We start from the raw sequence: 14,154 nt of genomic DNA, 5'->3' as shown, positions 1-14,154 counted from the left end.
CAGGAGCTTGTGGACTTTACAGCAAGTCAAACATGTTCCAGATCTGAAGAAAAACTTGATCTCTGTGGGACTGCAGTTTTGCAATAGCGTTCTCTGTAAGAGCTTGGAAGATCACTAAGGGTGCGCTGGTTTTAGCGCATGGTAAGAGATCTAATTCTTTATATTTACCATCAGGATCTAGTGATATGCAGAGAAAAACAATAGTGCAAAAAGGCTGGTTTGATCGTGCAAAACATGTGATGAAGCCAAAGAGAGTCAGCTTTGATGTTCCTTATGAAAGCTTAGGAAAGTTGGCAAAAGTTGCCAGGATCAGTTTGAGACTGGATACTCCTAGTGTAGTAAGAGTTGTGAGTCGCCCAGTGGATGTGCTGACTAAGGCCAATGTACATGGAAAATTGAAGTTGGGCTTGACTTTAGTGCATCTTCTAGCTTGAAGATAGGAGCTGTGAGCTGCAAAAACGATAGGACGTGGCTGGAAACAGTGGCTGGCTTGTGAAGGATATCATGTTTGAGGCAAATGGCGATACAGTGGGTGTACCAGTCTCCAAGTAGGAGAATTATTGAGTACAGTAGAGTCTGGTCCATAGTGAGTACTGTGGAGTATTGTTGGACCAAATGCAAGTCAGAGAGTTTGCTTAAGACTGCTCGACATTGAGCTCGAGTAGATGCAAGTTAGAGAGTTCGCTCGAGGCCGCTCGAGAGTGAGCTCGAGTGAGACACAAACCCTAGTATTTGCTCGACCACGCTCGACAACCTACTTGAGTCAATGCTGATTGAGCCGTTCGCTCAAGACGTGCTCTACATGCCGCTCGAGCGAAGTACGCAGTTTTGTCAGATTAGGGTTTCTAGCGCCATTTGATATATATTTTCATGTTTGACATATTTTGTACAACCCTTCAGCCAAATAATTGAGAGAGAATAATTGTCAAGAGTGCATATTGTGTGAGAAAGCAAAAAGCCCTAGAGAGTGTGAGTTGAGATTAAGTGATAGTGATCTCATCTGTTAAGAAGATTTCTGCAGCTTTGTAGACGTAGACAACTTGTCAAATCACGTATATTGTGTGTCATGTGCTTGGTTGTGATTGCTTTTACTTTATTTTTCATCGTTGTGTGTGTATGTTTGCATAACATTTCACATCGGTGGCGAGGATTCAACTCCCAAAGGTGCATCGAGAAGTGCGATGGAGAAGTTGATAGGGAAGGGGAGCTTTGTTGTGAGAGAGAAAGATCATCGTGGAGAGCTAGTAGGAACGTGCAGCATATGTTTGGAGGAGTTTTCGTCGTCGGTGGGGGTTGAGCTTCGTCGGATGGAATGCTCTCACATTTATCATCCTTCTTGTATACTCCCCTGGTTGCTTGACATGTCCAATACATGTGCCACATGTCGTTTCCAACTAGATTAATGATCGAGAGATGTTCTTGCCCCAATATTTCCTCTATTTTTTGCTTTAGAAAATTCATTTGATTTTATTTCACAGCATGCCAAAAGTACGTACGTATGTACACTTGTATTTCATTTGTTGAAGGGCTTGATTTGGAAGGATCAAAATCTTAAGAGTAGTGCTAGGCTGCTGGCCAGCATTGACTGCTAGAGGTGCTGCTTAGCGCAAAGTCATTTTTTTTTTCAATTTTTTTACTCACTTTTTTATTATTTTTAAACATTTTTAAAAATATATAAAAAAATATCAATACATTAATAGTTAATTCCTTAACTATTAAGTAAAAAAAATTAAAAAAATTAAAGTATAACAGGTGTCAAAATGAGGTGTCAAGGTAGCATTTTCCAAATCATAATAACACGTTGAAGATATGATGATGATGATGATGATCGGCACCGCCTCTTTCTCTCGTATCGCCACCTCAATGGAAGATCTCGGCCTTTTAGGGCTCATTTGAGAAGTAAGATGAGATGAAAATTTTGTGAATAGTTTAGTAAAATAATTTGTAAATAATAATGAGATAGTTTGAGTTGAGTACTATATATTTTTTAGTTTTTGAGAAATGAGAGAGAAAAAGTTAAATAAAAAATATTATAAGGGTAAAATGTTGTTAGAATATACTTTTATAAGATAATTTTTGTTTAGAGATTTGAAAATTTTAAATTGTTTTTTATTTTTTGTTTGAAAGTTTGAGAAAATTGTAACGATTAGTTTGAAAATATTGAAATGATTAATTTTAAAATATTTATATTTGAATTATATTTAAGAAGAAGATGAGATGAGATGATGTTTATAGTAGTAGCATTAATCCTAATTACTTGAGGCTATACTTTGATCTATATAAAAATTATAGATGATAATACAAAAAGAAAAAAGAATAGATGAATTTATAGAAACAGAAATATTATGAATTAACCTAGAAACGAGGTTGTTACTGTATGATCAAGAGATGTGTTTTAGATTTGTTTTCTATAATTAATTGGATGAAGATCAAGATTTTTGAGAAATGGATAAAGATTAGTTTTGAGATTTCCTTCTATACATATGTGCCATGCTTGTCATGCGAGAATGCGTGAGAATTACTGATCAAGGTTATTGCCTCTGATCCTCCATTCGATCTTTGAGTTCTAGTTTTTCAAGTATTGAACGAACCGAATCCATGGCTTCCCAAGCAGTGGCTTCCGAATCCTCTGGTGTATCTCTGCAAATGATGGCAAGAGAGGTGAACGGCTGGGGCAACCTCGAGATTCGCTACGTCACTAGTCGCCAAGAACACGTGCGGACCCCCAACGGCGGCTACATCCTAATCGACGATAACTACTACCATACGATACCTTCGCTTTTCATCCGAGTTCCTCCCCAGGTGCTCTCAAGCCCGGTATGGCACCGAGCCTACCTTAACTCCAGGCTCTCTTCACGGCTTAACTTCGACAACGCTCCAGTCCGCGTGACTGTGGCCGAGAATATCTCGTCATTCGCGTTGCAGCATCAGGCGGCCTCCCGGTTCAATGGGTATTTGATGACGGTCGAGTTGAATTTCTTCCACGAGATATTTCACGAGGAGAGACCCTCTAATCCTATAACGTACTTGAGCGAAATAGGTTCGTTTTGGGAAGCCGCCGTTAATGATGATGATGGGGATTTGTCACCCAATGGAGGCGCATCTAGAAGTGCGATCATCAGATTGATGGAGAAGGGGAGCTTTGTTGCGAGCAAGAGCGATCAGGAGTTGGGAACGTGCAGCATATGTTTGGAGGAGTTTGCATCTTCGAATGGGGCAAAAGATCAGCTTCTTCGCATGGATTGCTCACATGTTTATCATCGTGCTTGTATATTGCCCTGGCTGCAGAAGTCGAAAACATGTCCAACATGCCGTCGCCAAGTGGATTGATCACACACTTTTTTTTCTAGTCTCCCTTTCAATTACTTTAGAAACTTAATTTGATCCATTCATGAGTCTTAATGTACATTCAATCTTGTTATCAAGTCTTTGATCCAGAAATATTGTTTCTGTTTAATTAATAGAAAATTTTGAGGAGAAGTTTTGATCTTTTATGCATGGCGCCATGAGTAGTTCTGTTTCTTGTTTAATTTCCTTATTATTATTTGATCTTTTCCTATGTCTTATCTTTTAATATTTATAAAGATTATTATTTGTCCATTATAAAGATTATTTGGTCTTTTTAGAGGACTATATTGCAGTCCCGGTGTATGAAATGATCAAATTGTCCCTATATTTAGGCTTGAGTTGACTACATTACCCCTCTTTCTTCTACAACCTTAAGCCAAAATAAATTGCAATCTCCTCCTCCATCGTTGTTTTCCCTGAAATATATACTTCACTGATTCCCGAAATATTGCAACTACAATATAGGGCTGAAGACTCTCAAGGAAACCCAAACTAAGTCAGTACTGTTTGGTCCCTGAAGAAACTCTAGAACCCTCGCCTTGGCTGTTATCAACAAGCTTAGGCAACTAGCAAAGGAAGGGTCTGCGGCTAGCATTAACACCTCTTATTTTTACATGGACTGCATGCGTCTTCATGAAACTTGAAAATGGGATTTAAATTAGACCATTTAGTTGTAAAACCAGGAGCAACGTACACCTGGACATAGTAACCTCCAGTGAGAGGAGCAACATTAATAGCACAGATCAATTCCAACATGATAAATAATTCGCGGCAGCTAAATATTGAAAGATAAGACATTTGGTTGACCATGCTTCAAACAACAGAAAGATATTGGGGCGACGGTGATGGGGCGAGGGGGGCGATTTCATCTATGTATGGGGGCAATAATTTCATACGTGGGGGCGTTTCAATGTCATCTGGGGGCTATTTCATCATGGGTTTTTGAAGACAAAATTTTCCTCTATTAAAATGCAGACATTGCGTTTCATTAAGCTTGCAATGCAGTTCCCATTTGAGGACTACAATAAGAATTTTCCTTTCATATATCAACTTTATACATTTTTGGATCTCTTTGATCTCCCAGCTACTCTTTGTCCTGCACGGTTTTATCTTTGAACTCGTGAAAGTTTTGGTCCTAAAATCAATGGCTAATACTACTGCTACTACTACCGGAGGTCTGATCTAGACATGATGGACATGAGGCATGTGTTTCTGTTGACTATCTGGTCCACATTGCTCGAGCGGAGTCATTAGCCACTCGAGCGGAGGCAAATTAGAGAGTTTGCTCAAGATTGCTCGACAGTGAAATCGAGCTGATGCAAGTCAGAGAGTTAGCTCAAGACCACTCGAGAGTGAGCTCGAGCTAGACACAAATCCTAGTGTTCACTCGACCTCGCTCTACATCCCGCTCGAGCCAATGTTGATTTGGCCGTTTGCTCGAGGCGCACTCGACTCGCCGCTTGAGCGAAGTACGCAGTTTTGCCAAATTAGGATTTTTAGCGACATTTGATATATATTTATCATGTTTGACATATTTTGTACGACCCTTCAGCCAAATAATTGAGAGAGAACAGTTGTCGAGAGTGCATATTGTGTGAGAGTGCAAAAAACTCTAGAGAGTGTGAGTTGAGATTGAGTGATTGTAATCTCCTCTGTTAATAAGATTTCTGCCGCTCTGTAGACATAGGCAATTTGTCGAACCACGTATATTATGCGTCGTGTGCTTCATCGTGATTGCTTTTACTTTACTTGTCATTGTTGTGTGTATGTGTTTGCATAACATTTCATAACAACTGGTATCAAGGGCCTTGGTCGGATCTGAAGGAGAATAATGGCTGGAGATAAAGTGAACACACCTGGAATCGAGAAGTTTGATAGCACTGATTTTGGGTATTGGAAGATGTAGATTGAGGACTATCTCTATGGGAAAAGGCTCCACCTTCCACTGTTGGAAAAGAAGTAGAAGAGCATGGATAATGCAGCTAAGTGGACCCTGTTTGATCCACAGGTTCTAGGTCTTGTTTGGCTGACCTTATCCAGAATAGTGGCACAGAGTGTCAGTAAGGAGAGAACCATGTTGGATTTCATGGTGACTTTGTCTGGTATGTATGAAAAGTCGTCTGCGAATAATAAGGTACACTTGATAAAGAAATTTAGATATGTTCAACCCGACCCGATCACGTCACTCGATTACTCGAATCGGTCATGTTTCCCGTTTAACCGAACTGTTTTTTTTTTTAAATTACCAGATTAATTTTATTTATTTATTTTTATATATAACATTGGAACATAGATTTTTGTTTTCTTGGTAGGTACTTGGCATGCATTTGTCCTGCAATTTTACTTTTCGATTCTTGGTTTCCAGCCATCTACATACAGCATATGCTAGTTTCCTCTGGGAAATAGAGGATGATGAGGATGAAAGTGATGTGCCAAAGGAGAGTGAAGTCATGCTCAATGATAAAGGATGGCCCTGACATTGCCAAGTGTTGTTCATGTGAATTAATCTTCTAAGCTTTTTTACTCAGTCACTGAGAGCCCGAAGTGCAATGAGTCCAAAGTGAATTAATCCAATATACTTTTTTACTCTAGAAAAATAACAATAATTGAACAGTCTGACCCCAAAAACAAATATGTGTCATATTTCTTCCATAATATTTGCACAACTCCAAAAATATTCATATACACTTGTAATTATGTATAAGATTGAACCAAAATCTCAAAAAATTGATCTTTCAGCAACTCAGTGAAGAACTTGGACTACCCGCCTGCAAAGGCAATTCAAGCATACAAATGGTATAAGATTCTCCTCTTATCAAGCATATTTGAAGCAGCCAGCATATATGAGAAACAATCAAATAAGGAATTTCAATAATCACCGTGAGTTAGTAAGGAAAATTCAAGTAGTCTTCATTCGGCCTCATTCAAAATACTCATCATCATCTCTACATGAAAAAAAAGTTATGTTAAAAATCTAATTAATTGAAATGACTATATGAAAATATTCTTCAAATATGAATCTTACCAGTATTTAACTTGTAGTTTTCTGCATCTTCCATTACATCTTGGGAGTTATAATTAACGGAGGGAGCCATCAACCAATTTTGTGTGCAGATAAGAGCTTCAACTATTGCAGGAGCCAATGAGCTACGAAATAGATCTAAGACACGACCTCCAACGCTAAATGCCGACTCGGAAGCAACAGTAGATATGAGAATAGCTAACACATCTTGAGCTATATTGGCAAGGATAAAAAAAATTGATTGAATTCATCTTCCACCACATTAAAATATCAAAGTTGGGTGTCAATCCTTCAAGACTCCCCATAAAATATCGATCCAACTTTGATTTGGACTCTATGACACCATTTGATGCTTGATACTGCCGATACCCACTATAAATATCTGCCGCATTACAGGACGTTTGTTGCTTTGGCTCTCATCAACACTTGAACCTACATTGGATTTTGAATATTGTTTATACATTCGCCCAATCATCATTCTTAACCTTGTAAGAAGTTCGGACGCTCGCTCATGGCAGAGAAAATATGTAAACCAAAACTCCAAAACTTCCAACTTGGCTAGCGGATCAAGCACAACCGCAATAAATAAGATTTTGTTTACTTTCTCAAAATCTCCCCAAAACTTGTCTTATTTCCACAACATGCTCTTCGACAAAATTTTCAACATATCATCATCACCCATAGAAAATTTGATCAAATGGTTATATATTAAAGCTATTTGTCTAATGAACAAATGTGAAGTTGCATAAGTTGAGCCTGAAATCTACAAGGTGATATCATAAAAAATCTTCAAAAATTGTACAAAAATCTCGCATAATAGTAATGTAAGAGGGGATTGAAAATCTTTGCTCAACTGCAACCATAAAGTCTTTAAATCCCTTTTTTTCTACAAATCTAAATGGTAACTCATCCACAATTATCATCTTAGCTACTGCCAACCTTATTTTATGCTCATTATAATTGGCAAGTCCAAAACTAGGACTAATAGATGTACCATTCACCCCATCCCTCCTAGGTCCGGTCGTTTTTGATTGGGGGCTATCCCTTCCAATTCAAGTCTCAATAAATGCCTTATATGTGTCAATATGGTATCTCAAGGATGAAGTACCTTGTTTTTTAGAATGACATAATAAAGTCTTACCACAATAATTGCATGCAGCTCTTTGGTCATTGGGATCCTCATTCTCAATCTTAGAAAAATGAAGCCATACATTCGATATACCCCGAGATCTTTTGATAGGAGGGCGAACATGAGAATGAGAGTAGTTGTAGAGAGAGAGCTATCTAAATGAATTACACCAGGGATTGATTCAAACCCTGACGAAGGCATAGTAGCACTAGGCTCCATGACTGTAATTTGAGATAAAGAAAGCATGATTAATATATATATATATATATATATATATATATTAAGTTGGAAATTGGGAACTACACAAAGTTTGAAACAAAAAATAATCATATTCATTTGACTACAAATGAAGAAACACCCTCTTGTTTGCAAATCATAACAATTCATTTAACCTTAATAATGCTTTATCCCAATCTATATTCTTGTATGCAGGTACAATCTTCACCCTCCCACCAACCACATTATATTTTTCAATCAACAACCTCAATAGGAGAAAGTATTTCAGGACATGGTTGTAAGGGCTCAACCAAATGTTTCAAACTGGCATGACAAGGCCTTAAGAAAATATTGGCAATGTAGGCATTATTATAATGAAAATCAATGTTAGCTTAGCACCTAAGAACCAGGCCCAACTCCACAGCATGCTAGATTGGTTCACTAATCCAATAAGGCACTCTAGGAATTTTACAGGCCTCAAGTGAATAAACCCAAACCAATTGCTCAAAATTTGGACAGGTAAAAGATTAGTAATTTATTTGTTTCCAATACTGTAATCATTGAATAACTTGGGTATTTATGCAGATCTCGTTGAGAATGGCTATGAACTTGTTTATGGTGGTATCAATAACCACCTGATATTGGTGAATTTGAAGAACAAGGTACTAGGGAACAACATCTGTTTTGTTTTTCTTCACTTCACTGTAATTAAAAACCTTCCGTGATATGGTTTTTGTCTTGTCGAATCATCCAACTCTACCAATTATTTGTGCATTATCTTAAGAAACTACTTCCAAATTAATTTGTTAAGATTTCTGGTTGAAAGACAATACCATGTGTCCTAGTAGAATGCGTCGGAGATGTTAGCTCTCTCTGATATGTAAGATTAATAATTAGAACAACTAAACTTTTTTCTACAAGGAATCGATGGTTGAAAGACAAACCAATTTTACAGGTCTCAATCAGAAAGAAAAAGAAGTAAACCCAAACCAGAACAGGCATGCAGTGAATCAAGAAAAAACTAAGGAGACCAAAAACCAAAATAGATAAATCGGAAAGCCTAGGAATCGGAAACCCATAATACCCAAAAGTTCAACAACAAAGATAAACCCAAACTCAAGAACCCTAACGATTCAAATCATCCATACCTTCTGTCCGAGAGAGAGCTTGAGACATCAAGAGTGAGAACTAAGAGGGCTGAAATTGCGAGAGGCAGTGTGCGAGAGTGCAAGAGTGCGAGAAGCTGTGAGAGGGAAGAGTGCGTCTGAAAACAAGCGTTATTGATAAAAGAAAAACAAGTGTTTTTCTGTTATCGGGTATTACCCAATTTAGCCGATTCAATGCGGAAGTTAAATGAAAGTCTTCCGTTCCACACCCGTTTCAGTTCAGGTCAGGTAATTCGGAACATCCGGGTCGGGTTGGGTAAACAACTTAAATTTACACCCCTTTTCTTGTTCAATCTAAAGATATCGAAATGTACGTCTGTTGCCCAACACTTAAATGAATTCAATACGATCACAAATCAACTGTCTTTTGTAAAGATTGAGTTTGATGATGAGATCAGAGCGTTGATTCTGTTAGCATCGTTGGCAAATGGTTAGGAGGCCATGAGAATGGTTGTGAGTAGTTCAGCCGGCAAGAAGAAATTGAACTACGACGAAATATGTGACATGGTACTTGTTGAAGAAGTGCGTAGGAGTGACTAGGGTGAGTCCTCCGGTTTTTGATCGGCCCTGATTGTTGACAATAAGGGTAGAGGATATGGCAAGTCAAACTCCAAGAGCCGATGGAAGAGTAAGACGAGATCTGGGCAACATATCACGTGCTGGAGTTGTGGCAAGTTAGGCCACATCAAGAGAAACTGCTGAAATCAAGAAAGTGCTGAGGATAATGCTGAGAACGTTGTGGCAGAAGAAATTCGTGATACCTTACTTCTTGCAGTGCATAGTTCAATTGATGATTAGGTGTTGGATTTAGGGTCTTCGTTCCATAGCACCTTACATCTAGAATTATGCAGAATTATATTGTTGGTGATTTTGGAAAGATGTATGCAATTGATGGAGAGGCACCAGATGTAGTAGGAGTGGATGATGTGCACATCACACTTCCAAACAGGAGCTTGTGGACTTTGCAGCAAGTCAAACATGTTCCAGATCTGAAGAAAAACTTGATCTCTGTGGGACTGCAGTTTTGCAATAGCGTTCTCTGTAAGAGCTAGGAAGATCACTAAGGGTGCGCTGGTTTTAGCGCATGGTAAGAGATCTAATTCTTTATATTTACCATCAGGATCTAGTGATATGCAGAGAAAAACAATAGTGCAAAAAGGCTGGTTTGATCGTGCAAAACATGTGATGAAGCCAAAGAGAGTCAGCTTTGATGTTCCTTATGAAAGCTTAGGAAAGTTGGCAAAAGTTGCCAGGATCAGTTTGAGACTGGATACTCCTAGTGTAGTAAGAGTTGTGAGTCGCCCAGTGGATGTGCTGACTAAGGCCAATGTACATGGAAAATTGAAGTTGGGCTTGACTTTAGTGCATCTTCTAGCTTGAAGATAGGAGCTGTGAGCTGCAAAAACGATAGGACGTGGCTGGAAACAGTGGCTGGCTTGTGAAGGATATCATGTTTGAGGCAAATGGCGATACAGTGGGTGTACCAGTCTCCAAGTAGGAGAATTATTGAGTACAGTAGAGTCTGGTCCATAGTGAGTACTGTGGAGTATTGTTGGACCAAATGCAAGTCAGAGAGTTTGCTTAAGACTGCTCGACATTGAGCTCGAGTAGATGCAAGTTAGAGAGTTCGCTCGAGGCCGCTCGAGAGTGAGCTCGAGTGAGACACAAACCCTAGTATTTGCTCGACCACGCTCGACAACCTACTTGAGTCAATGCTGATTGAGCCGTTCGCTCAAGACGTGCTCTACATGCCGCTCGAGCGAAGTACGCAGTTTTGTCAGATTAGGGTTTCTAGCGCCATTTGATATATATTTTCATGTTTGACATATTTTGTACAACCCTTCAGCCAAATAATTGAGAGAGAATAATTGTCAAGAGTGCATATTGTGTGAGAAAGCAAAAAGCCCTAGAGAGTGTGAGTTGAGATTAAGTGATAGTGATCTCATCTGTTAAGAAGATTTCTGCAGCTTTGTAGACGTAGACAACTTGTCAAATCACGTATATTGTGTGTCATGTGCTTGATTGTGATTGCTTTTACTTTATTTTTCATCGTTGTGTGTGTATGTTTGCATAACATTTCACATCGGTGGCGAGGATTCAACTCCCAAAGGTGCATCGAGAAGTGCGATGGAGAAGTTGATAGGGAAGGGGAGCTTTGTTGTGAGAGAGAAAGATCATCGTGGAGAGCTAGTAGGAACGTGCAGCATATGTTTGGAGGAGTTTTCGTCGTCGGTGGGGGTTGAGCTTCGTCGGATGGAATGCTCTCACATTTATCATCCTTCTTGTATACTCCCCTGGTTGCTTGACATGTCCAATACATGTGCCACATGTCGTTTCCAACTAGATTAATGATCGAGAGATGTTCTTGCCCCAATATTTCCTCTATTTTTTGCTTTAGAAAATTCATTTGATTTTATTTCACAGCATGCCAAAAGTACGTACGTATGTACACTTGTATTTCATTTGTTGAAGGGCTTGATTTGGAAGGATCAAAATCTTAAGAGTAGTGCTAGGCTGCTGGCCAGCATTGACTGCTAGAGGTGCTGCTTAGCGCAAAGTCATTTTTTTTTTCAATTTTTTTACTCACTTTTTTATTATTTTTAAACATTTTTAAAAATATATAAAAAAATATCAATACATTAATAGTTAATTCCTTAACTATTAAGTAAAAAAAATTAAAAAAATTAAAGTATAACAGGTGTCAAAATGAGGTGTCAAGGTAGCATTTTCCAAATCATAATAACACGTTGAAGATATGATGATGATGATGATGATCGGCACCGCCTCTTTCTCTCGTATCGCCACCTCAATGGAAGATCTCGGCCTTTTAGGGCTCATTTGAGAAGTAAGATGAGATGAAAATTTTGTGAATAGTTTAGTAAAATAATTTGTAAATAATAATGAGACAGTTTGAGTTGAGTACTATATATTTTTTAGTTTTTGAGAAATGAGAGAGAAAAAGTTAAATAAAAAATATTATAAGGGTAAAATGTTGTTAGAATATACTTTTATAAGATAATTTTTGTTTAGAGATTTGAAAATTTTAAATTGTTTTTTATTTTTTGTTTGAAAGTTTGAGAAAATTGTAACGATTAGTTTGAAAATATTGAAATGATTAATTTTAAAATATTTATATTTGAATTATATTTAAGAAGAAGATGAGATGAGATGATGTTTATAGTAGTAGCATTAATCCTAATTACTTGAGGCTATACTTTGATCTATATAAAAATTATAGATGATAATACAAAAAGAAAAAAGAATAGATGAATTTATAGAAACAGAAATATTATGAATTAAACTAGAAACGAGGTTGTTACTGTATGATCAAGAGATGTGTTTTAGATTTGTTTTCTATAATTAATTGGATGAAGATCAAGATTTTTGAGAAATGGATAAAGATTAGTTTTGAGATTTCCTTCTATATATATGTGCCATGCTTGTCATGCGAGAATGCGTGAGAATTACTGATCAAGGTTATTGCCTCTGATCCTCCATTCGATCTTTGAGTTCTAGTTTTTCAAGTATTGAACGAACCGAATCCATGGCTTCCCAAGCAGTGGCTTCCGAATCCTCTGGTGTATCTCTGCAAATGATGGCAAGAGAGGTGAACGGCTGGGGCAACCTCGAGATTCGCTACGTCACTAGTCGCCGAGAACACGTGCGGACCCCCAACGGCGGCTACATCCTAATCGACGATAACTACTACCATACGATACCTTCGCTTTTCATCCGAGTTCCTCCCCAGGTGCTCTCAAGCCCGGTATGGCACCGAGCCTACCTTAACTCCAGGCTCTCTTCACGGCTTAACTTCGACAACGCTCCAGTCCGCGTGACCGTGGCGGAGAATATCTCGTCATTCGCGTTGCAGCATCAGGCGGCCTCCCGGTTCAATGGGTATTTGATGACGGTCGAGTTGAATTTCTTCCACGAGATATTTCACGAGGAGAGACCCTCTAATCCTATAACGTACTTGAGCGAAATAGGTTCGTTTTGGGAAGCCGCCGTTAATGATGATGATGGGGATTTGTCACCCAATGGAGGCGCATCTAGAAGTGCGATCATCAGATTGATGGAGAAGGGGAGCTTTGTTGCGAGCAAGAGCGATCAGGAGTTGGGAACGTGCAGCATATGTTTGGAGGAGTTTGCATCTTCGAATGGGGCAAAAGATCAGCTTCTTCGCATGGATTGCTCACATGTTTATCATCGTGCTTGTATATTGCCCTGGCTGCAGAAGTCGAAAACATGTCCAACATGCCGTCGCCAAGTGGATTGATCACACACTTTTTTTTCTAGTCTCCCTTTCAATTACTTTAGAAACTTAATTTGATCCATTCATGAGTCTTAATGTACATTCAATCTTGTTATCAAGTCTTTGATCCAGAAATATTGTTTCTGTTTAATTAATAGAAAATTTTGAGGAGAAGTTTTGATCTTTTATGCATGGCGCCATGAGTAGTTCTGTTTCTTGTTTAATTTCCTTATTATTATTTGATCTTTTCCTATGTCTTATCTTTTAATATTTATAAAGATTATTATTTGTCCATTATAAAGATTATTTGGTCTTTTTAGAGGACTATATTGCAGTCCCGGTGTATGAAATGATCAAATTGTCCCTATATTTAGGCTTGAGTTGACTACATTACCCCTCTTTCTTCTACAACCTTAAGCCAAAATAAATTGCAATCTCCTCCTCCATCGTTGTTTTCCCTGAAATATATACTTTACTGATTCCCGAAATATTGCAACTACAATATAGGGCTGAAGACTCTCAAGGAAACCCAAACTAAGTCAGTACTGTTTGGTCCCTGAAGAAACTCTAGAACCCTCGCCTTGGCTGTTATCAACAAGCTTAGGCAACTAGCAAAGGAAGGGTCTGCGGCTAGCATTAACACCTCTTATTTTTACATGGACTGCATGCGTCTTCATGAAACTTGAAAATGGGATTTAAATTAGACCATTTAGTTGTAAAACCAGGAGCAACGTACACCTGGACATAGTAACCTCCAGTGAGAGGAGCAACATTAATAGCACAGATCAATTCCAACATGATAAATAATTCGCGGCAGCTAAATATTGAAAGATAAGACATTTGGTTGACCATGCTTCAAACAACAGAAAGATATTGGGGCGACGGTGATGGGGCGAGGGGGGCGATTTCATCTATGTATGGGGGCAATAATTTCATACGTGGGGGCGTTTCAATGTCATCTGGGGGCTATTTCATCATGGGTTTTTGAAGACAAAATTTTCCTCTATTAAAACGCAGAGTT

At 38.4% G+C, this 14,154-nt stretch overlaps 2 protein-coding genes across 2 annotated transcripts; both read left to right on the top strand.

Moving 5' to 3' along the window:
- Positions 1-2,598: 2,598 nt before the first annotated feature.
- On the top strand, positions 2,599-3,330 carry LOC121243074 (E3 ubiquitin-protein ligase RNF12-A-like). The gene has a single exon (XM_041141134.1). The coding sequence runs from the start codon at positions 2,599-2,601 to the stop codon at positions 3,328-3,330; it is 732 nt and encodes a 243-aa protein (XP_040997068.1).
- A 9,095-nt stretch (positions 3,331-12,425) lies between these two features.
- Positions 12,426-13,157, top strand: LOC121243073 (E3 ubiquitin-protein ligase RNF12-A-like). The gene has a single exon (XM_041141133.1). It carries the CDS (start codon positions 12,426-12,428, stop codon positions 13,155-13,157), a length of 732 nt encoding a protein of 243 aa, XP_040997067.1.
- The last annotated feature ends 997 nt before the right edge of the window (positions 13,158-14,154 follow it).

This window comes from Juglans microcarpa x Juglans regia, chromosome 8D (genome assembly GCF_004785595.1).
Source record: "Juglans microcarpa x Juglans regia isolate MS1-56 chromosome 8D, Jm3101_v1.0, whole genome shotgun sequence".
Taxonomy (NCBI): domain Eukaryota; kingdom Viridiplantae; phylum Streptophyta; class Magnoliopsida; order Fagales; family Juglandaceae; genus Juglans; species Juglans microcarpa x Juglans regia.
Note: the sequence above shows the minus strand (reverse complement) of the source record. Positions and strands in the feature narration are given on the sequence as shown.